At 35.1% G+C, this 25,037-nt stretch overlaps 1 protein-coding gene across 3 annotated transcripts in view; it reads left to right on the forward strand.

Annotated features, from left to right (window-relative positions):
- PKN2 (protein kinase N2) overlaps positions 1-25,037 on the forward strand; it is a 122,487-nt gene that overhangs the window by 75,608 nt on the left and 21,842 nt on the right. The window contains exons 7-9 of one of the 3 annotated variants that reach the window (XM_019632818.1): positions 13,911-14,096; positions 15,374-15,483; positions 24,479-24,622. In XM_019632818.1, coding sequence (XP_019488363.1) covers positions 13,911-14,096; positions 15,374-15,483; positions 24,479-24,622 — 440 coding nt within the window. The remainder of the gene's footprint in view (positions 1-13,910; positions 14,097-15,373; positions 15,484-24,478; positions 24,623-25,037) is intronic. The other 2 variants (XM_019632819.1, XM_019632821.1) reach the window with 2 other exon arrangements.

Consider the following 25,037-nt stretch of genomic DNA (forward strand, 5'->3'; position numbering starts at 1 on the left):
GTTTATATTTTTGAGGAACCGTCAAACTGTTTTCCACAGTGGCTGCATCACTTTATATCAGCAGCAGTGTATGAAGGTTCCAGGGTCTTCACATTCTCACTAAACACTTTTTTTATTGCTATCCTGGTAGGTCCATTATGGAAAGTGGGGTAGTGAAGTCTTAACCTATTTTTGTAAATTTGCCTATTTCTCCTTTCAGTTACATAAATATTTGCTTCATATATTTTCAGGCTCTGTTAAGTGTGTATATGTTTATAATTTTTGTATCTTCTTGATGGATTGACTCTTCTATCAAAACATAGTGTCCTTCTTTGTCACCTATAACAATTTTGGGTTTAAAGTCTATTTTGTCTAATATTAGTATAGCTCCTCCAGCTCTCTTTTGGTTACTATTTGCATTGAATATCTTTTTCTGTCCTTTCTCTTTCAATCTGTTTATGTCTTTGGATCTAAAATGAGTCTCTTTTAGATAGCATATAATTGGATCATGTTTCTTTTTACCTTTTCTGCCAATCTCTGCCTTTCACTTGAACGGTTTAATTCATGTATGTTTAAGGTACTGACTGATAAGGTGCAATGCAATTCAGATGCTAACCACCCAGAGTTAGGTCAGATTTCATAAGTTAATGGTACAGTCCCCCACAAGACTGACCTCATTTCAGACGCAAGCTTCAAGCTTGGAGTTTCCTCAACCACCCACACTTCTGACCAACTAGCTACAAATTCAGGGGTCCCCATGACCACCTAGGCTCAATAATTTTGTAGAACTCACAGAACTCAGGAGAGCTCTATCTTTACAATTAGAGTTTTCTTACAAAGGATACAAATTAAGGCAAATCAAAAGAAACGATATAGGAGAAGTCTGGGTCCCAAATGTGAAGCTTTCGTGTCCTCAGCATGCATCACTTTCTCAGCACATCATTTTCTGTCACAAACCAGGAATCTCACTTTAGCCATAAGTAACCAGAGTTTTTATTGTGGCTTCATTACATAGGTGTGATTGATTGAATCATTGGCCACTTGTTTGAAATCAGCCTGGAGCCCTTCATCCCTCTCTGAAGGTCAGGAGGTCAGGCTGATATGTGGCTCAAAATACCAGCCCTCTAATCATCTGGTTGGTCTTTTAGGCATAGCTAGCCACCACCACCCCACCCCCCACCCTCCATCCCCCATCCTGAAACTGTCTAGGGGCCCACCATGAGTCAGTCAGTTAGCATAAACTTACATCTGTTCTGAGGGGCACTCTATATAACAGACACTGCTATCACTGGGGAAATTACAAGGTACAAGGGTTTAGAGGCTCCTCTCCAGGAGCCAGAGATAAAAACAAGCCAAATTCTTTATCATACAACAAAAGGGCTTACTTCTGCATTTTGTGATTTGTTTTATGAGTCTTAATCATTTTTGTCCTGAATTCCTCTGATACTACTTTCTTTTGTGTTTGATTGAATTTTTCTAGTTTACCGTTTTGATTCCTTCCTGGTTTCCTTTTCTGTATATTTTTAAGTTATTCTCTTAGTGGTTATCCTGGTGATTAAAATTATCATTCTAAATTTATAACAATCTTGTCTGAATTGATACCAACTTATCTTAAATAGCCTACAAAAATTGTGAATCTGTACAACTCTGCCTCCCTGTCTTTATATTGTAGTTGTCACAGATTACGTCTTTATACATTGTGTACCCATTAGCATAGATTATAATTATTATGTTATGCATTTGTCTTTTAAGTCATAAAGGAAATACAGTTACAAACAAAAATATAGTAAGACTAGCTTTTATATTTATCTATCTGGTGTTATTTTTTTCTGATTTTAACTTATTGTCTAGCTTCGTTTCATTTCAATTTGAATGACTTAGCATTTCTTCTGGCTGGTCTAGTGACAAACTCTTACCTTTTGTTTATCTGGAAATCTCTTATTTTCTCCTCATTTTTGAGGGATAGTTTTGCCATACGTAGAATTCTTGGTCAACAAGTTTTTTGTTTTTGTTTTTGTTTTTTCTTTCACCACTTTAAAAATGTCATCCCAGCTCCTCCTGTCATTTATGCTTCCTGATGAAAAATAGGCTTTTAATCTTATTGAGAATTTCTTGTAATAGATGAGTTGCTTCTCTCTTGCTTCTTTCAAGAGTCCCCTTTGTCCTTGTTTTTTCACAGTTTGATTATAATGTGTCTCAAAATGGTAATCTCTTTTGAGTTTATCCTACGGGGATTCTTTGAACTTCATGTGTAGATCCATGGTTTTCATCAGATTTGAGGAGTTTTTGGCCATTATTTCTTCACATATTCTTTCTGCAACTTTCTCTCTCTCTTAGATTCCCATAAATGTGTATGTTTGTATTCTTGATGGTTGCTTAGTCCCTGTTTCCTTTTTTGTTTGTCATTGAGAACAACAAATGTTTATTGTTATACAGACATTTGAGGGGCCCAGAGACCAGATGTAAAACAATCATCAACTTTCATGGATATCAGAAATTACAAGAGTGAGGCAAGGGTGAAGAAAGTATCAGGAGTCAGAGCCTTTCCAGCAGCAAGCTCCCATGAGCCCTGTTCACAAACATAAATCATGTCTCTAGTTTGAACCACCAAGATCTCTCCCAAAAACTTGGCTTTTGTAGAGCTCAAAAAGAAGGTCTCATAAAGGCCTTCAGAGTAATCAAAACAAGCAACTAATTGGTTAGATCACTTGCAAACCACCTTTAATTCTGTTAAGTTTTACTTCCTGTTTTGTTTTACTTCTAATTAGGTATAATTATCTTATTAATCAATTTACTCTTTTATCATTATGAATAGTCCCTTTTATCTTTAAAAATACTCATTAACTTGCAGTTTACTTTGTCTGTTATTAATGGAACCATACCATCCTTCTCATGTATAAAGTATCCTAGAGGATTTTTTTCCATCCCTTTATTTTCAACCCGTTTGATTTTTTTATTTAAAGTGAAATCTTTTATATATGTCATATAGGTGACTTTTTATCTACCCTGAAAATCTAATTGAAGTTGTTAGTCTACTCTATTGTTTCCTATTTTATTTTAAACAGCTTTATTTATACAGCCGTCCCTTAGTATCTTTGGGGGATTGGTTCCAGGACCCCCTGCAGATAACTAAATCCACAGATGCTCAATTCCCTTATATAAGTGTGTAGTATTTACATATAACCTCTAGGTGCAAAGGGCCAATAGTATACATAAACTGTACATGTTTGATGTGTACAATTTGAAAACTTTTGACATATCAATATCTAGAAGTTTCCATGTACCCTATTATAAACCTTTTTATTATTTTTTTGATATGTATTTAATTCTAAAGTATTGATGTTTGAATAGCATTTGCTCTTTTTTCTGTTTATCCTTTCCTGACCTTTGTTAGTTGTTGTTGAAACAAATATTTCTATTATTTCGTTTTATTTCCCATACAGCCTTTTAGTCATTCCTCTCTCTCTCTCTCTCTCTCTCTCTCTCTCTCTCTCTCTCTCTCTCTCTCTCTCTCTCTCTCTCTCTCTTTTGTGGTTATGTGTTTATTGCTTGCTTTAGAGATTAGATATGAATATTGAACTTACTACAGTCTAATCACAACAAACTCTGTTACCTCCAGATTAGTTTAAGAATTTTATGAAGAAATATTTGCAAATCCATCTACTCCACCCTTGTGTATTCTTGTTCTAATATATTTTACTTCTATATATGCCTTAAAAATCTGCGTCTTGAGTATTTTTACTTTCAAAAGCTAAGAACTTTAAGGATATAGTTTACTTTTTTCAGAGTATTTTTCCTAGAAAACAAAACTTTTTTTATATTTAATGACCCATTTATTCTGTTTGTGTTTTCTTGTACTTGACATTTTCTGTTATAATTTCCCTTTAGCCCATAAAATTTCTTTTAGCATCTATTATATGAAGATGTGATAGAGTCTAATTCTTTCACTTTTTCCCTGTATGTTTGACCTTCATTTCTAAAGAATATTATCAGTGGATGTCGATATCTATAAATATTTTTTCCATTCAAAATGTGATTTGTCTTGTGGCTTCCATATTTCTACTATGAGGAGTAAACTGTAATTTCTATAATATGTCATCTACATATTGCATTGTGTGTTCACCACCCAGAGTCTGTTCTCCTACCATCACCATATATTTGAGCCCCTTTCCCTCTTGTCCTATCCACCCTCCCCCATTATCCTCTGGTAACCACTAAACTGTTGTGTGTATCTATGAGTTTTTGTTTCTTTGTTTGTTTTGTTCATTTGTTGCTTTCAGTTTTATATCCCACATATGAGTAAAGTCATATAGTTCTCAACTTTTTCTGACTTAATTCGCTTACCATGATAATCTCAACATCCATGCATCCATGTTGTCAACATCCATCTATGTTGTCACTAATGGCAGTATTTCATCTTTTCTTATAGCTCCTTTGTTGAAAACTGTCTGCTCACATATATGTGGGTTTATTTCTGGGTTCTCAATTCTATTCCATTAGTCTGTGTGTCTGTTTTTCTGCCCATACCATGCTGTTTTAATTATTGCCACTTTGTAGTATAAATTGAAATCAGGAAGTATGATATGTGCAGCCTCGTTCTTTTTTCTTAGGATTGCTTTGACTATTCAGGGTCTTTTGTCATTCCATAAAATGACATCATTCCACAGATTCCATAAAAATCTGATTTTTTTGTTCTATTTCTTTAAAAATGCCATTGGGATTTTGATGGGAATTGCATTAAATCTGTATATTGCTTTGGATAATAAGGCCATTTTATTTTATGCTCTACAGTTAGCTGTTTCTCTGCCCTGAGACATTTCATAGTTGGGTGGAAAAAAGGCAAGCCCTTTGTGTTAGTCCTTCAGGGAGCACGTAGACAGGTCAAAACAGGCAACCACAGTTGAGAATGAGGTCTTCTGTGCTCCCTCAGGCACCAGGAACTACACAAGGAATGCAAGCTATCTTCAAAGACCATCACCAAGCCTTTGGGGGAGAGGGGGGAAATGAGGCAAAGGTAACTTAAACTGCCACGAAGCTCTCGAACTGTATATTGATTGCCTTTTTTGATTAAGCATTTGCTTGGTTTCAGTCAACTTTTGACTGTTTTCCAGATTTCTGATAAAGTTGATTCTCACAGTTTTTTGTTTAAGTGCTGTTGGTATACAGTACTTTATTAGCTTCAAATGCACGATCTAGAGATTGCACATTTATATGGATTACGGTGTGACCACCAGACTTGGTCTATCTCTTGTTACTGTACAAACTTACATTATTTTTCCTATTGTCGTCTACTGATGTTTCGCCGCTTTAGCGGCAGCGACCCAAAACGAAGCGAGTGACCCAAGTAAAATTTCTCCCTTCACAAAGGGTGCCGCTCCGATTGACCTGTTGACCGATTGACCGAAGATGACGCAGGAGGGACATGTTTCCATTCACGGAAATATCTAAATCCGCCAGGAAACAAGTCAGACCGGGTGGGTGGGTGGGTGGGTGAAAGGGCGCCCAAGAGTCGAAACTTCCAAGTCCACTTTGGGGCCCCTAAAACAGAAAAGGAGGAGCATGGGGTAGTCCATTCATGATAGCGGCCAGATGTCCCTGTCCCAGAGGCACTGGTAAAAGTTTACAAAGCCCCGTTTCGCTGCCGCCAGGGCGTCCAACTGCCCACTGCGCCCAGGTCGAGAAACACGTACCGTGTTGTATCGGGAGGAGGCTGGACTCCTGGGCAGTCGGCCGGGCGGCCCGGAGTCCCTGCCGCCCCGCGTATCCCGATCCGCGGCTAACCTTGGCGGTGGTGATCGGTGACCAGGCGCCACCGATGCGAACAGTTTTTGCTAGTTTTTTTGTTTGTTTGTTTTGTTCCTGTGTTTCTGTGGAGAAATGGCCTTTGGACTTTGCTACTCCACCCTTTTCTCTGACCGTGACCTACAAAGGTTTTTATGGCCTATTTGAATATGACATTTTTGTCACGCAGATTTCCCTCACTTCCAGAAATCCTTAAATTGTCATTCTGAATGTCCACAAGGGCTTTGCCTTAAAAAATAACGCCATTCAATATTTTAAAGATATGAAAGTGTTCATACTATCACATTCTAGTACCTTTGGGTGTCATTAATCGGTTTTATACTATGGCAAACTATATTAAAACTTAAAGGACAGATTTAACAGTTAAACTATGCTGTTAACCACTATTGGGATCTGTCTAAACCTGCAGTTACCAAATTGAATTCCTAAATCTGAGGCACCCTAGGATGCCAAAATGAATTCACAGGGGTACAGCAGGATATTTTAAGTTTGGGGGGGAAATATCTTACTTCACTTACTACAGTCAGCATTCTCAAAGGAGCTTTATGTATTTATAGTTTCAGCATTAGGTGGTGCTACATTCCTTTCAGTGATGTCACATGTTGATGAAGCTGGCTTTTCCTTCATTGCTGTCATGATAAATAAATACCATGTGAAAACCATTGTGGAATAGGAAATAAGCGGAGCGGTTTCCAATCTAATTCTAAAATCTGAGACACTGTAAAGTACCCAGTGCGTATTCATATCCCATTAGGAAGTAACCATGCTTATGTAAGAATGAAATAAGGTTACTTTTTTTTTTTACTTATTTCAAATAGTTATTAATTTGTTACAATATCCTATGAAATAGAACTGTTAGGTATATCTTTCAGACTAGGAGCATAGTGAAAGAATTGAGACACGAGCGTATTGTGAAATGAGAAAGCTTGGGAACCTCTAGTCTAAACCTTCCATTTTATTTAAAGCATTTAAAATATTTATTGTTTAAAATGTTTTAAATATTTATTATTTAAAGTGTTTCATCTATCTAACTGCATCTTTTATAACTCCTACCATGAAACTTTTAATACAATTAAACTGGTTTGTACACAGTGCCTGTTTAATGCCTTTGCCTTATTATCCATCTTTTCATTGTATTTTTTAAAATCAAAAGTGGAATATAGACCTGTGAAGATCAAAGACCTTGTGATCTACCTACATGTAATACTAGCCCCTAGTACAGGACACTTTATACATTCAGCAGATACAATGGTCCCCCCTTAACTGAGGCAGATACATCCTAAGACCCCCAGTGGATGCCTGAAAGTACAGATAGAACTGAAGTGTTTTTTCCTAGACATACATACCTATGGTAAAGTTTAATTTATAAATCAGGCATAGTAAGACATTATCAACAATAAGTAATATTATTATGTAAGACAATTATAACTATTTTTTAATAAAAGTTATGTGAATGTGGTATCTTTCTCTCTCTCATTCTCTCTCATTCCCTCCATTTGTCTCTCTCCCTTTCTCTCTAAAAATAATCTTATTGTACTGTACTCATCCTTGTCTTGTGATGATGTGAAATGATAAAATATCAAACCTGTTCCTGAATGTGTATAACCATTCCTTGTACTAAGTGGTGTGGTGTCACTTATTTCAGGGGATCCCTTGCTTAAGTCTTCGTGTAGGCTCAGTACTTTCTGGTGAAACATGTTGCCATCAGTCGGAACATGTTTTCTGTTCATGTCTCCGCCCACAAATTTAACTTCTTTTCCATCTTATCTAATCACTTATCATGCATTGTAGCCATAACTTTTGCAACGTGACGTGCAACAGCATGAACTTGTTTTTCCTTCTTCACAGTGTTACGATTAGATTTGTTCGTAACCATAGATCTTAACAACCTCAGCATAACAATTTTTTGGATTCCTTATTAAGTTGAGAATTTTCACCTTTTCACTTTAAAGGAAGCATTTTACAGGTTTCCTTTGGCATATCTGAATTGCTCACATCACTACCCTTGTATTTTGGGGCCAGTAAGTAAAATAAAAGTTACTTGGAACACAAGCACTTCGATACCATGAGAGTCGATCTGATAACCGAGACAACTACTGACTAAGGGACGAAGAGCGTATACAGCATGGATACACTGGACCCCAGGGGTCGGCAAACTGTGGCTCGCGAGCAACATGCGAGCGGCTCTTTGGGTACGTTCTGTCTCAAAAGTTTGCCAACCCCTGGAAGAGCCAATCCTGTCCTTCACAGTTTAAAAATTATTCGAGAACCATAAATATATTTTTATATAATCGCCATTATGTGAATAATATCCTGTAAAAAATTTATAAATGAAACTATGATAATTTTATTTTCAGTTTCAATTTTACTTCAGAGCCACATGCTCACTAGGTGCAGTTTGCTGACCCCTGGCGGCTCTTCTGTCTCAAAAGTTTGCCGAACCCTGGAAGAGCCAATCCTGTCCCTCACAACAATTTAAAAATTATTCGAGAGCCATAAATATGTTTTTACATAATCACCATTATGTGATTAATATCCTGTAAAAATTTTATAAATGAAACTATGATAGTTTTATTTTCATTTTCAATTTTACTTCAGAGCCACATATACGTATCCAAAGAGCCGCATGTGGCTTGCAAGCCACAGTTTGCTGACCCCTGGCGGCTCTTCTGTCTCAAAAGTTTGCGGAGCCCTGCACTGGACAAAGGGATGACTCATGTCCTGGGCAGGAAGGAGCAGAATAGTGTGAGATTTCATTACGTGATTCAGAACAGAACACAATTTAAAATTTACAAATTGTTTATTCCTGGGATTTTTCATTTAATATATTCAGACCAAGGTTGATGGGTTACTAAAACCGTAAAAAGTGAAACTGCAGACAAGGGAGCACTACTGTACTTGGTAAATACGTATTATTTAATAATGCAGGGACTGTTATTATCTTAAGTTCCACCATCTTATAGTTCAATGCTGAATATAGAAATATTCAAGGATTTCTGAATATTTCATTGATGAAAATATGGTTGTCAAATATTTGGAAATTAATATTTCTAGAAAAGTAATAAAGCCATGTTTTAGAATATCAGCTGAAACGACTAGGAATTTTTTTTCTTTTCTATTCTGGTCAGCTCCTCTCCCCAGTCCTTAACCTCTTTTCAATTCTGTCTTTCCCTCCCTGTTCTTCATTCTCTTCGTGAACTGTACTCAAAGTGATATAAATTGTTAGTCTAAAAGAAGTTATAATTCTTAACCCTCCATCGGGCATAACTGATCACAGATTCATTGCACACAAAGATGCTGCTATGAAATACGCCTTTACTAAGTCACAAACACGGCTGGCGATAGGTTTTACTGTAGAGGGAGAAGATACGGAAATGATGAGTCATGATACTTAAGTTAACTGTTAGATATTTGAAAATTTGTGTGCAATGAATCTGAGATCAGTTGTGCCTGACGGAGGTTTAAGACATTTTGTTTTTTAAAAAAATTCCTGTTAAGTTTCTACTGGACCTTAAATTAAATATGGGTTAATGAGGAAGAAAAATAGTACTGGTATTAATAAAGGACTAGACATGATGAAGGATTAGCATGGATAAGTAGTAGGAGCACTTACTGTCAGTTTTTCACTGAATGCAATTATTTATGGTTTGTCTCATTTATACTCTGGTTTATTTTGTGGTTGTATGATTATAATACTAAAATTTGTGTATTTGTTGCTACTTTGATATAAGGTGTAATTGAATCTTTTTGGTCCATATTTTGAGACATTTACTAGTTTTTATGAAAACTTTCCTCAGAATTAAATGTTACTCAGTTGTACTGTTGTAAAGCAAAGCTCGTGAGTCAGGCAGACAACGATACCAGTTATGCCAATTTAGGGAGTCTTTATTGCAAAGCCGGTGGCTGCAATGGGGCTAGTGCCTCAAAAAACCTTGCAGCCCCAAAGGGAAGTTGGGTAGGGTTTATAAAGGTAAAAAACGCAGGGGTATATTGAGGCAGGGTAATTCCAAAGAGTTATACAGAAACTGATAATAAGTCCAAACAAGGGGCGGTGGTAAGTTTCTTAGACCCCAGCTTCCTCTACTCCTGGGTTGGGGTCCCCGTTGGGATAAGTATCCAGTCCTAGCAAAGCGTTATTACAGAAGCCAAAATCACAGGGTCCTGTTAATATCTAACTATAATTAATTGATTGATAGTTATGTTGTAAGTATATAATGGTTAAAAGATTATCTAAGCTATTACTGAGTATATTCTGTTGCCGTTTTTCTTGCTGTTGCTGGGTATGTTAGTTAAAACGGGAAGGGAGAATACTGGGTTTTAGAGTAACTTCGGTCTTTTTTGCTGGGCTCTTGTTAGTGTGGGGTAAACTGAGGCAGGTTATAATTATAGACTTTCATATCCTGTTATTTGTAAGCATATGATTTCCGAGAACAGCCACTGATTTTAGGTATCTAAAAGCTAGGAGAGGGTGGAGGCCATTTTGTAATGCATGGCTTGAGTTTAAGTAATAAGAGAAAATAGGGGACCTTTCTTCAGTACCAAGATGAAATGCTGGATTACTAAAATGGATATAAAGTAGTTTTTCCAAAAACTTAAATAAAAATTCATTTACTTGGTTTAATGGAATTCATAGGTTCTGCTTAGGAATATAAACATTTACTTCTTGGATTTGCTTGTTTTAAATTTTTCATATTGTGGGATATAAAAGTTAAAAAATGTAATTTTAAGCTATTTCTAATACAGTTATATGTAGTTTCAATTGTGTTACCTCATAAAAGAAAGAAATTTCTAGGTGCTTAACAAAGATCTTAAATCCCTCCAGATTTTTTTTTTCCCAAATGAAAGCAGGTGTTGAGCATTGTCATCTCCTAATAGAATAATTACTAAAATATTTAATAAGCTACCAGGGTTTGAAGTAGTAGCCAGATGTTTACAGTTTCCCCAGGATGACTTTTACAGCTGAGCATTTACAGTGAAAATGAGCTAAGTTGCCAGTTTAACAACAGAAAAACAAAACACAAATATAAGTTGTTTCTTTTGAACTTAAAGTAAAATGAAATCTATTATACTTAATCGCCTTAACACTTTACATTTAGATAACATTTCTGTAGGCTAACCAAACATTTGGTTGAAGCTTCCCCCCCATCCCCTCTTGAGTAGCTTTGAGACATAATTTACCGTATTTCCCCATGTATAAGACGCTCCCATGTATAAGATGCACCTTAATTTTGGGGCCCGAAATTTGAAAAAAAAATGTATTACATAAAATTATTGAACTCAAATTTTATTCATCATAAAATTCTTCCAACTCCTCATCACTGTCAAAATTCCCAACCATTAGCTTGTCCTCATCTGTGTCTGATGATGAATCACTGTCTTCTTCTGCCGTGACATTTTCAGTAGGGTTTCTTCTTCCCGTAGCTAGTCTTGGATTGTTTTCTCAATTGGAGGAAGACCAAACTTACATTCAGCAGCATGATTTCCATTCACTTTTGCAAACTGGATCACTTTTAACTTGAATTCAGCACTGTACGAAAATCTTTTCTGAGCCATTTCTGGGCAGAATGTGGCAAAACATAACCTACCGTAATATACCGGTAACAAGAGCGAAACAATGAGCGCAAAGACAACAAGCGTGAAAAAGCGGGAAATGCAAGTAAAAACATCTACAACCACTGTATAAGATGCACCCAGTTTTTAGACCCCAAATTTTTTGAAAAAGGTACATCTTATACATGGGGAAATACAGTACATACCATAGAATTCACCCATTTAAAGCATACAGTTTTACAACTTTTAGTAAATGCATATAGTTATGCCACCATAGAATAGTTTTATTGAGGTATAATTGACATACAATTAAGTATACATATTTAAAGCTCTAATTTGAGAGGTAATTTGTCATATATTTAAAGTCATGAAACCATCACCACAATCAAGATAATTACTATAGCCATCATCCCCAAAAGTATCCTCATGTGCCTCTATATAATCCCTCTTTCCTGCTCTTTTCATCCTCTCCCTTCTCACAACTGTCCCCAGGCAATCACTGACATGTTGTCTGTCAGTAGATAATAGCTAGCATTTTGTAAAATTTTATATCAATGGAATCACAATATATACTGTTTTCTTTGTGTCGGGAGGGGGTTAATCTGTACTTTTGCACCCTGAATATTTTTATATTCATCTATGTTGTGTGTATCAATATCAATATTCGTAGTATTCAATTGTGTGACTATACCATAATTTTTTTTACCTGTTTGCCTTTGGTTGATATTTGGTTTGTTTGCATTTTGTACTTTTTCAAATATAGATGCTAATAACATCCATGTACAGTTTTTGCATAAACATAGATTTCACTTCACTTGAGTAAATACCTTGGAATGGTATGACTGGATCATAGAGGTGTGATCAACCAATACGGTGAATGTTTAAATAAAAAATTGATTACAGTAAAAGACACATTGCCATTAATCCTTCTCAAAATACTCCCCTTCACTTCAAACGCTTATCCCACCATTCTTGCCACTTTCTAAAGCAGTTCTGAAAGCCCTTTTTTGTGAGTGTCTTTAGTTACACTGTCATGGCTTCCTCGACTCTGACCTACAGAACTAGAAGATAATGGATATTGTTTCAAGCCATTGTGTTTGTGGTAATTGATAATGCAGCAAGAGAAAACAACAAGAGCTGGTAATCTCTGATTAGATGCCAGACATTTTGAATTTTAGCTTGTTGGTTGCTGGATATTGAGTGTATTCCTGTAAATATTCTTGAGCTTTGTTCTAGGACACAGTTAAGTTACTTGGAAACAGTTTAATCTTTTGGGTATTGCTTTTAAGATTAGTTATGTGGGACCAGAGCATTGTTTAGTCTAAGGGTGGTTATTCTCTACAACTGGGGCAAGACTGAATACTTGGTCAGGGGCACTGTCTGTCCATCTCAGGAGTTCTGTCTCTGGTCAACTGTCTATTTTTCCTTTGCTCTGCATGTGAACTGTAGGCACCTTGCTCAGTTCAGTTTGTTCTCATTACTCTCAATTCGGTCTCTTTAACTCAGGCGGTCCACCTGAGATTCCCACTGCCTGCACTGTGTCCTGGATATTCTCAAGACAATAAGCTGGATCAATCTTAGGGTTCATTTCACTTGTTTGCCATATCTTGTGGATCACTGTTTTCGTTTCCTGATAATCCATGGTCTTTAATACTGTTTTTTCAAATATTTTGTCTGATTTTTTTAGTTGTTTGAGTTGAAGGAAAATCCAGGCCTTCTTTACTCTTTAAAGTCCTTTGGTTACTTTTAAATAATTAAAGACTTTAAATAAAATTAAGTTTAATCATTTAAGTTTAATCAGACAGCTTTTACCAGCAAATAGTCTTCCTAAAGTGTTATGCTATGTGCAACATCTAAAATTTTAATACTGAAGCACCATTTTTAAATTCTAGTACACTAAGTCTAGCCCAAATGATTACAAAGCCATATCTCCAGATGCCCTAATTCACAGCCCCTCATTTTCATTTGAACACCTTTAGTATTTATTTGCCTAAGGAAATTACAGTTATTTTGTGCTTAGATAATTACGATCCATAATTATTTGACTAAATTATTAGAATGGAAAGATAATGTTATTTTACATCTCCAAATAGAACAGAAACTCATTTATTTATGCAAAACAAAGCTAGAGCTCCTTTGTATGTTAACTGCATAACTGTTAAACACAGCTGTTGTTCACACAGTCAGATTTCTAACTTCTGTATGTTTATTTTAAGTTACATTATTTAGCTTTATATTTTTCCTCCCACGTGTTCTATCCACATAATTCTGTAATTCTTCCATGTGATTATAGAAATGAGTATTCAGATACACAAGTTTATGTAACTTGTTTAATGTCCTACAGTTAGTTTTTGGGAGCTACTATTCTATGAAATTTCTTATAGTTGTCTTAAGAGTTTTTAATAGATTTCTCTTAATTAAAATAGGAAAGATGATAGTTACCTAACAGATCCTCTGGGAGAAAAGATTTTGCTGTTTTAAACAGATCTATTTCCCCCCCATTTCTGAAAAGATAACAAAGAAATAGTTTTATATATTAAAAATTGACGTTCTTATTTGATATTTGTTTATGCTAACAGGTACTTTGGAGGTTCGTCTTATGGGCTGTCAAGATATCCTAGAGAATGTTCCTGGACGGTCAAAAGCAACATCGGTTGCACTACCTGGTTGGAGTCCAAGTGAAACCAGATCATCTTTCATGAGCAGAACAAGCAAAAGTAAAAGTGGAAGTAGTCGAAATCTCCTAAAAACCGATGACTTGTCCAGTTCAGTAACCAGATTTTTAAATAATTTTATAACAAATTAAAGGGCCTATATAAAGGACTCAGCACCTGGGGACAGAGTAAAATGAGGAGGGTCAAAGTTGGACAAAAAGCTTTAAAAATTATGATTTCCATGATTTAATTTTAAAATATTAAAAGCTATGCTGACAGGAAAACAAAAGCAGCAACAAAATTTACTTTATTGAAAATATACTAGAAAACTCAATGACATATAGCATTAATTCTTTTGGAAGAATGAAATATTGAGTTTCACTCTTTATGCCAAAATAAAAGTGTACAGAGGCTATGGGACTTGTTACACCTTGATTCTTTCATGGTATAGTGACACTTCTGAACTAACATTGAACTTTTGATAACTAACCACTAGACCAAACATGTTTGCTAAGATAAATAGCCCAGTATCCCAGTAGTAAACTGAAATGGGAGAGCAAGGTGAAGGTGGTAAGAGTAAAATACAGCAGATTTATGAAGCACTTTGGAGACATTCTAAAGGTAGTTATAAACTATGATTATAGTACTTGTATAACTGAGGGGAAAGGCATGTGACTTTTCAACCTAGTAGAGAATACAAAGGCGAGTATGTCCATGCTTTCCTGTAGATGGAGACTTTAGGGAAAATGTGAAAATAAAAATTGTCAAAGGTAACAGACTCTGTAAATAGCAAATACAGAGGGGAAAAAACTATATGATAGTTATTAATAAATAGTTAACCCTTGAACAACATGAATTTGAACTACGTATGTCTACTTGTACGCAGATTATGAGAATACAGTATATAATACATATACCAGTACAGAACAGTTACTCAACTGTTTATGTTATCGGTAAGGCTTCCAGTCAAAAGTAGGCTATTAGTAGTTAGGTTTTGGGGGAGTTAAGAGTTACATGTGGATTTTTTACTGTGCCAAGGTCAGCATCCCTAACCTCCACATTCAGGGGTCAGCTCTACAAACAACATACACATACATTGTGGCAAACAGCTACTGGTCTCCTGTTAGTCCTTTTGGTTACATTCTAATGTAAATGAAATAGATAGCAGTTAATATTTTTGTTTTTGTCAGGCACAGGATAATTTGGGAGTGTCTAGTGGTAATATATGTATATATAAAACTTGCTATTTAATATTCAAAAGCTTCAGTATCGAGTAAGAAAAACCTTATTTTCAAAGGATTGTAAGACTTTTGTTGCTATTTAAACAATAGTATTTCTATTTTAAAGGTTTTAAAATATTTAAGCAAGTTTATAAATTTTAATTACAGATGATGTCTGTGCAGTTTTGAAGCTAGATAATACTGTGGTTGGTCAAACTAGCTGGAAACCCATTTCCAATCAGTCATGGGACCAGAAGTTTACACTGGAGCTAGACAGGGTAAGATAAGAAACTTTTTACTTAAATTTTTATTATATGTATTTATAGTTTATTTTGAATTTATGTTTTATAAGACTTTGAGAAGTTTTGTTTTTAACAGAATAGAAGAACTTAGTATTTTGACATTTCTCATCTGAAGAGTTATACATAAATCTGTCTACCTTAAGATAGAGGTAAATATCAGATTGCTTGAGTAGCTTTCATTTGTGCAGTGATTTGAAAATGTGTAGTTTGCGTTGGAGTAGCTTTCATTTGTGCAGTGATTTGAAAATGTGTAGTTTGCATTAACCTGCAAGATCAACAACCAGGTAAGGTCTAATATTGAAATATATTTATTTTAGTGGACTCTCTAACTACTAAGGTGACTCTTCAGACTCACCATTTGTAGGTTATATTATCAAAGCTGGATTTGAAATGAGCTATTATTCTTAGTCATCCAACCCTCCATGTCTCAGTGGCTTTTACAAATGATGTGAATGGCTAGAATGCAACCTGTAGCCATAGACGTTAACTTGGTCCACAATAAATTTACATACATGATGATAAATAACTTTATTATTTAGATTCTAATACATCCGTTGGGGTGTAGGAATAAGATATTAAAATTTAATTATAATTTTATCTAAAAAATAAGATACAAAGCTTTTTTTATCAATTAGCATTCAGATTGGTGGTACATATGTCATTTTTAAAAGTACGTATATTAATGAAAGCAGATTTATAATGCTTAATGATGCTGTGAGATGGTGAGTACTGCTGTAGCCTCTACTTTTAAAGTATTTTTGCAATTCATTATTTTTTTCTATCCTCACAGCCAGCATTCTAATCAGGCCCTCATCATAGCTTTTCTTGGTTCAAATACTGTATCTGCCACTTAACTGTTGTATGTACTTGAGAAAAACACTTAACCTTTTCTGTATACCAGTTTCTTTTATCTTTTTTTTTTTAAGAAATTTTATTGGGGAACAGTGTGTTTTTCCAGGACCCATCAGCTTCCAGTCAAGTAGTTGTCTTCAATCCAGTTGTAGAGGGCGCAGCTGCTTGGCCCGTGTGGGAGTCGAACCAGCAACCCCAGTACCATGAGCCTGCGCTTTAACCACCTAAACTAACTGGCCACACCCCAGTTTCTTTATCTTTAATAGTACCTACCTCACTGAGATGTGTGAAGATTAAATCCATATAAAAATCTTAACGCTAGTGGTAAGAACTCAGTGTTGGCTATTCTTACAAAATTGATTTACTAACTAATTTCCATGTATTTGAGAACCAGACTGATCTTCAAAGAACACAACTTTCATCTTGTCATTGGGATCATTCATTCATTCATGAAAAATTATTATGAAATTATTCATTTCATCAGCAAATATTCATTGATACCTACTGTGTTCCAGGTACTTGCAGGTGGTAGATGAGCAACAAACAACATAAACAAGGTCCTTCAAAGTTCCTTCAAGGAACTTGTACTTCAGTGAGTGGCTTTTCAGTATATATCTAATCAGTTGCAGGATTTTTCCATCACATCTGAAACTGTATGAGTCCACCATCTCATTTCCCATACATACCTTTATTTTGATTTCATTTAAAATAGTGAGGACTTCAAATGCTAGGCTCAGGTGTTTATACTGGTTGGTAATGGAGATGGGGGAGACATAATGAAAAAAACTGATCTTTGGATTTGTATGAAGAATGAATTTGAGTGAGGAAAGACTACAGGCATATAAATGGGCAGGAGGCTACTCCAGTACTATAACTGTATGATGATGAGAGCTTGAAATAAAATGTTGCAGTAGGAATAGAAAGAAAAGAGATACACGATGTAGGAAATGAAGGTAAAATTAGTATGATTTAGTAGCTAATTGGTTATGAGTACAGAGGAAGGAATTTATAATTTGCAGAAAAGATGCCACAGAAGTTAGGAAATAATTATATTGGAGGGGGATGGGTTCTGTATACCTAGTTATTTAACAGTTAAATAAAGATGTGGAACTAGAGGTCAGGGCTGGATAAGGGGTTATGGAGTTCATCTGATTAGAGGTCACAGTTAATGCCATGCAAGTCAGTAAAATCCATTTATTTCACACATACTTATTGAACATCTTACATGTACCAGGCATTTTACTGGATTCTAGATTTATAGAGATAATCTATACTTATTGCTGTAGTTGAACTCATAAGCTTAATAATCATTGATTTTCCATTCTGTACCAAACGTCATTTCTAGATGCTGGTGATGATTGATCGAAATAGTCCAAGTCCCTATATTTATGAACCTTATATTCTAATAAAGTAAGATAAATAATAAACAAGTTTTTAAAAATCTACATGTGCAATGAAGGAAGTAAATAGGGTGGTATAATTAAATTAGAAAGGGGCTACTTTAAATAGAGTAATTAGGGAAAGTCTCTGTGGAGGCTACATTTGACTTGAGACCTAATAGGTGAAAAGTTGCCAGACTTGCAAAGATACAAGAACAGTGTTCCCAGCAGAGGGAACCCCCTGAGGTAGGAGAGAACTTGATTTGTGAAAAGAATAAAAATGATGAGACAAGATCATTGTGAAGTACAATAGCAAATGTAGGTAGGTGTCAAACTGCTAGGGTCTTTACAGGCCATGAATTGGAAGACAATTGAACGGTTTTTTATGAGACTGAACGGTTTTTTAATAGGGGAGTTAACATCATCCGATTTACTTGTGGTAAAATGATCTAATAGAAATAAGTACCATGTATTAAAGAAGTTAATAAAAAGTTACTAACCCATAATGGGAAAGAGTTTATGAAGAAAGAAAATAAAGATGTAACAAGAGTAGGAAGAGAAATGTTTGCCAAAGAGAAATAAAAAACTGACTTGGATCAGATTATGCTTTAGTTCAGATAAGCATTATAAAAGGTTATCCAGCAAAGAATGCTGGAATGGTGAGATGATGAAAATCCTGGTACATATGGAACAATTGAGGAAAGTGGAATTTTAAGTCTATTAAAGAATAGATTTAACAAAGATTTGATATGATCTTTAAAGTTAGAATGAAGAACATGTGCAGAAAGAATTAGACTGAGGATAACTATGAGGTTTCAGCTTGCATGTGTCAACTCTAATTGGCTGGTAGTGATTTTCTGGCGTTCATTGTTAAGAATTACTGGGTGGGTCCTGGTTTTCAGAGAAAATTATACTAACCAAGTAGCAGTGTTTACCAAATGCTTGGAGAGGGGCAAGTGATAAGCTGTAGTACATGTTCCATCCTTAGATTGACTGTATACTTCATGTGGCTGTGGAGGACAAAGCAAAGGTCAATGGATGGCAAATTTCATTTCAGTACAAAGAATAATACTGTTAAAAAAAATGAAACAAACTGCTATAGGAAGTAGTAAGTTCTCAAAGTTGAATGAACAACTTATAAGAGAGGCTTTAAGGGAATATTTGTATCAGGAAAAGGTTACACTTCTAAGATTTTTTTCAACTCTGATATTTTCTCTTTCAGGAAAGGAGGAGAAATTTTTGTTACATGCTATAAATTAGCCATTTGACTAAATAGTTAAGCCAATATAACTCTGTCAAGCCCACCAGAGAGAGAAATATAATTGAGGTTGTTAGTGTAGTTTTCATGTCTTATTATATCTGCGTCTTCTTTCTAAACTGTGTGAACACATATAAATATGACCATAAAATGTTGTTTTCAGTTTCATTCATTTTTAATGTAATAGGTTTGCTATAACATTGGCTTTGAAGCCAGACAAACTGGGTTCATTGTCTATCTGCTACTTATTAGCTATTTGATAGTAGACAAGTTACATAACCTTACTACCAAGTATTTGTTTCACCACCTCTAAAATAGGGGTAAAATATAACACTCACAGGGCTGTTAGGAAGAAAAACTGAGGTAGTATATATAAAATGCCTTGCCTGGCACATTTTAGCCACTCTTTGATTTTAGTTTTTTTCTTAAGCCCTGGGCTTTGATGTGTGGCTATGAATTTAAGTATAATAGAAGAGCATGTTAGGTAAAGGGGATCTAATTGGTTGCATGTCATTTTCTTTCATTTCAGAGCCTATTTAAAGTAATTAAAGCATTTTCGATGAGTGATATGATCAAAATGAAACTCCAGAAAGAGAATTATTGTTAGAGGGGAAAATGCCTGGTTAGAAAGTTTCTCTCATAGCCAGGGTATTGCATTATAGAGTTATATATTTAAAATAGAACCAAAAAGTAATTAAATGTCTTGTGATCATTTTATAGTTAAGCAAACTAAGTAACCAGAGTAGTTACATAAAAATATTTCACAGCTAACTAGATGTTCAGTGTCCTTCTAAATGGATGTTCTGTCCTCTGTGGTTACTTGAATGAGGTAGAAAGATAACAGTGGCACAGAAGAGGAAACAGAAAATCTGGAAGAGAGAATATAGTTTAAAACCACACTGACTGCAAGCTTAGAGAGCTAGATAGACTGATAACTGTTGATCAGTTGTTGTTTACTTGCAATCGTAATCTTCACCTAAAATTATTTTCTTCTCCATGGCATCAGACAGTCTTCTCAATTTGGAGTAATCTTCTCTTTGAAACTTTAAAGACACTGCATGGCTAAGTAAAGCCATTCATCCCTCAGGCCACCTAGACCCTCTAGGTTCCTAATATGCATGTTACTTGTCCCTAATTTGATTGTAAACTTCTCTTTGGCAGAAACCAGATTTCTTATTATGATAACTCCTTCTGTTTGTATACTACATTTTACTTTTTCATGTGTTTTTTACTTTTTATTTGATCTCTTATATTTATAGAATATTTATTTATAGAGACATTTATAGAAAATGTTTTGTTGTTGTTTTTTTTAGCTGAGCCATCCTGCCACCTGTTGGCAGCTCAGCAGCAGCTCAGCTCGGGCTGGGAATTGAACTGCTGTTGCTCAGAGCTCGAACTCTTGAGTGAGCTCTTAACCAGCTGAGCCACTCGGCTGGCCCTTAGAAAATGTTATTTTGAATTGACATGTTCATGCCCAGCATTTTGCCTCAAATGCCAAGTTTCTTTTCTATGGCATATGGATAGAAAACCAGTACTGTTTCTATCATTTCCAAGATACAAAGATTCATTGGTCTTTTTAGAGTTGTAAGGTATTCTAGAAATTATATAGATCTAGAATGATCTAGAAAAGTTCAAATTATGTTCCTGGGAGGTCAGGGCTCTGCAGAATTTTCTCAGGAGACAACACGGTGACTTTTTTTTGTTATTGGGATTCTGGGTAAAATGTCATTTGGAATTTGCCACTTTAAAAAAAAGGTTTGAAAATTGCTGATGTAATCCAGCCCCCTCATTTTACAGATTAATAAAGAAATTATGGTCTAGTAAATAACTAGCCTAAGTATAACCCAGGATTCCTAATGAAGTCTAGTATCAGTCTGTGCTCTTTCTGTTCTTAATCAGGTCAACCTTTCGTATTTTCTTATAAATGTTGGTCTTTGTTAATGTTCATTATAAACACAATAGCTAATTTCTCATTTTCCCTGAATTCCACCAGCTCTCTTGTTATAAAAAGTTTAATTCTCCCCTGAGACATAGAGATTGAAATAAAAAGCCAGAGGGTACACTAAGTCTTTATGTCTAACCTTTTCCCTTTCACATTTCATTTTGATTAACCTTACTAATGTAAAAGAGAACAATCTTTATCAATATGAGAAACAGGGATGGGCTCTGTCCTTAGAACTGAAACTTAGAAAAAGTTTAGCAGGCATCAGTCCTATTAAAAGCGGAGTAACAGAAAATGTTCACTGAACAATCAGAAAGGAAGAAAAGAGGAAGGACATCAAGAGAATGAGAGCCAGGAAAAAGGATTAACAGATTAGAAGTAACAATGGGGCTGAAGGATCAATGGATGTTGAGGTGTACTAGAGAGATGACCTAGAATGTTAGGAGGTGATGGTCAGAGAGAAGAATGCAGACAGCTGAAATTGTGGAAAGACTGCAGTTATTGGTATGACAGTGGGAGGAGAGGCTGAGGTATAGGATAGAGGACAGATTATTAGAGAAGAACTCAAGGGATTCTTACTATTTATTGGTTTCAAATTTTCAGAAATTATCTAGTTATACTACATCAAAGAAGGTTAGAAATGAACTCTTAAACTACCCGTACTCATATCCTATTCTCCCAAATAATTAGTTTAAATAAATAATTTAGTGTTTATATTATTATGATTGTATATATTATCGTTTACAAATGAAACATGTTCTGTATTGTGATTACATTTCCTTTTTAGTACCTTTTTCCTCCCTTTGGCCTAATGCCTCTTTTTTTGTTTTTATATTTATGATTTTTATGATTTTTCGTGTTGAAAAATCAATTGTTGAAAACCCAATTTAACAAAGATGTGATGTCATCAAAAGGAATGTGGTACGTTCTAACGTTGAAACTGTGAACATACAGTGTCCCGCAGATGTCAGTGTGTTTCCTTTGAAAAGTGAAAATATCTGCATTGCTCCAGAGTTCCTTAGGAACAGTTTGGGAACCTCCACTTTTCTTTGTGCTTCAGTTCTTTTTATGCTAAAAAGAATTTTTTTTTAAATGGATTTTTAAAAATTGCAACACATATTTTAAGTTGCTGCTGTCCTTCACCTTCTACATGTAGAGCTGATTCAGTGTCTCTTACCTTTTCATATTTACTTTCAGGCCTTGCGGAGATTTCAGACAAACCATGTAGATTTCTTAGGTCTACCACAGAGTTTTCTCTTTGATCCTAGGTTCAAATTCATAGTAAGACAAAAGGAAACATAAGTTGGACCAGTTTGCCAATACTGCTGATCAGTACCTAGCTCAGGTCATACTGCTCAGCTATTTTGGTGATTTCACTCCATCTAGAACTTGTTGATCTTCGAGTTTGACATTAGCCTACCAGCATTCCCTTGTTTTATAAAACACCTGCTTCATCTGGAAAATTGCCAGCAAATGAGCTGTCACACATGGAATTTAAAATCAATAAATATTAGTGACATCTCCTTGTATAGAAGGTACTTTGCTTTTCAGATGCTATATTCCTGCTCTACCTATCCAGACCACACTGGATGTTAGGGATTAAAGTAGGATTGGGGTTCCAGGAAACAGTGTTGAGTACTGACATGAAATATTTTAATCTGCTCTATCTAGCTCAGAGCTAAATTTTAGAGAGAGGGATACTGACAGGGAACAATGCAAAGTAACAAAATTTTGAAGGACTTGAATCCTAAAACTTTAATGTAGAACTCCAAGAAAACTAGCCTAAGGCTTTGAGATGCCCTTCCATCCCAAATCTCAGATCTTTCTAACATACTTCAGTTTGAAGCATGGAATAAAGAGAAGAAAGTCAAATGAGACAACATGAGTTTTACCTGAGTGGTTGGGTTAAATACAAATAAGGTGATTGGCCCTCCTGCCATCCAGAGAAAAGTATCATGTTATTTTAGCAGTGTGAAAGGATAACTTTTAACAAGTACTGATTCACTCCCCAGCATCTGTACCCCTTGCATCTGCCTAATCCGTAACACGCCTTCCTCCCTGGTAACGGTGGAGGAAGATGGACAAAGTAGACCACTCCTACTCTAGTCTAAAACAATGCAGTCTAAGTTACCATTCCCTAGTTTAATTATTCATTCTATTTATTTCCCAAATAATTATTTCCAAAATATTTAAATTTTTAACTTGACTATTACAGCATTCGCATCCACCTTTTTAATATGCCATTTGCTGATCTTAAAAATAACTATACTCATACGTCCCCATTCTAAGTAGTCTCTCCCATATTAATTATGTATGAGAGAAGAAATGAGGTAGGAGGCCCTGGGCTCACATAGTCACTGCCATAGGTATCTTTTTCTAGTCCTTTTCCTGATTGGCTATGAGACCTTCTGGCACATTGTGTTCTGAATCATTTTTTTCATGTTTTATTTTTTATAAATGTTTTCTGTGTTCATTTACATCCACTAGTTTTGTTTAAAGTCAAAAGCTTTTTTATTATGTATACTAAAAACTTATGTAATGAGATGCATAAGTTCATAAATTGAAAGTTGTTATATGAAAGAAGTAATTTATTACTTTGTTGAGCCTAAAGGGGAAAACATTTCTTTTTGTGGATGGTCTGCAAAATCCTGAAAAACAAAATGGAGAGATCTGGTACTTGATAATTAAAATGTGTGTAAATTATAACCATAGGTAGAGGTCACTTTATGACTTGACGCCCTACTTATAAACTGTGTTCTTCAAGTACATTTAATAAGTGATTGTTAAAACCTTAAATATGTTTTTCCATGTAAGAATTATTTTTAATGACTACAAAGTATTCACTCATGGTATAATATACTTGTTCCTGGTTGTTGGACATTTAAGTTCTTGCTTATTTGATTTTTTTTTTTAATGCTGTAATAAATGAACACCTTTTTGTGTAAAACTTAGTCTGAATTTCCGTTTTGCTCCCTACCTACACAGGTCCCTGCTATCACTGGTCCTATTACCCAATGGTATCCTTTTGAAGATTAAGTGACCTCATATTTTTAAAGTGCTTAGCATAGTGTGTGGCACACTGTCAGTGCAGAATAAATGCTATTCATAGACCTTTCCCTGGCACTGAGACAAGGAAATAAGGTTTGAAATGGGTTATTTGAGGCAAGGACCAATGTTTTTAACAAGAGCACAGCAAATGATGCCAACTGGAGGAGGAAAATCTGAAAGATTGAAGCTATAAGAAGGGAAAGAGTTTCTGTAGTCAGTCATTTGTATTGGTTGTTCCCAGTTGTGTATTCTTTATATAAAAGGAATACCTTAGCTGGAGACTATCAGAATATAAACTTCTTCCTTTGAGTTGAAATATATGTGTTAAAGTAATGTTATAAAAGAGAAACTTTAAAAAGCACTCTTTATAATAGTGCAATCTTTGTGTGCATTATCTTTGTTTAGTTGTATTTTATATTTTTGTGATATTTTATTCAAGTTTGTGTCCAATGATGTCTTCTCTGTTTTCTTTATTTTTTTTAATTATACTAGTCACGTGAACTGGAAATTTCAGTTTATTGGCGTGATTGGCGATCTCTGTGTGCTGTAAAATTTCTGAGGTTAGAAGATTTTTTAGACAACCAACGGCATGGCATGTGTCTGTATTTGGAACCACAGGGTACTTTATTTGCAGAGGTAATAAATGTATTTTATTAAATGTGCATAACTACAACTGAAGGAAAACTGGCTCTAGGTGGTGAACACACAATGCAACATATAGATGATGTATTATAGAAAGGTATACTTGAAACCTATATAATTTTACTAACCAATATCACCCCAATAAATTTAATAAAGATTAAAAAGTAAATTATATATGTAGGCAGCATGATGTAGAAGTGGAAAGAATATTAGGCTGAACAGCAGACAACTTGAAATCTTGGCTCAACTCTGCCACTGAAAAGGTATATTAGTATATTACCTTAAAACAAAGATTTTTATCCCTTTTCTAGGTCTGTTTTCTCATCTAGAAAATGAGGGGGTTGAACTAAAGTGTATCTAAGATTCTCTTAAATTTTTCAAAACTTAGAAGTATAGTGAATTTAATGAA

This window comes from Hipposideros armiger, unplaced genomic scaffold (assembly GCF_001890085.2).
Source record: "Hipposideros armiger isolate ML-2016 unplaced genomic scaffold, ASM189008v1 scaffold_1179, whole genome shotgun sequence".
Lineage (NCBI taxonomy): Eukaryota > Metazoa > Chordata > Mammalia > Chiroptera > Hipposideridae > Hipposideros > Hipposideros armiger.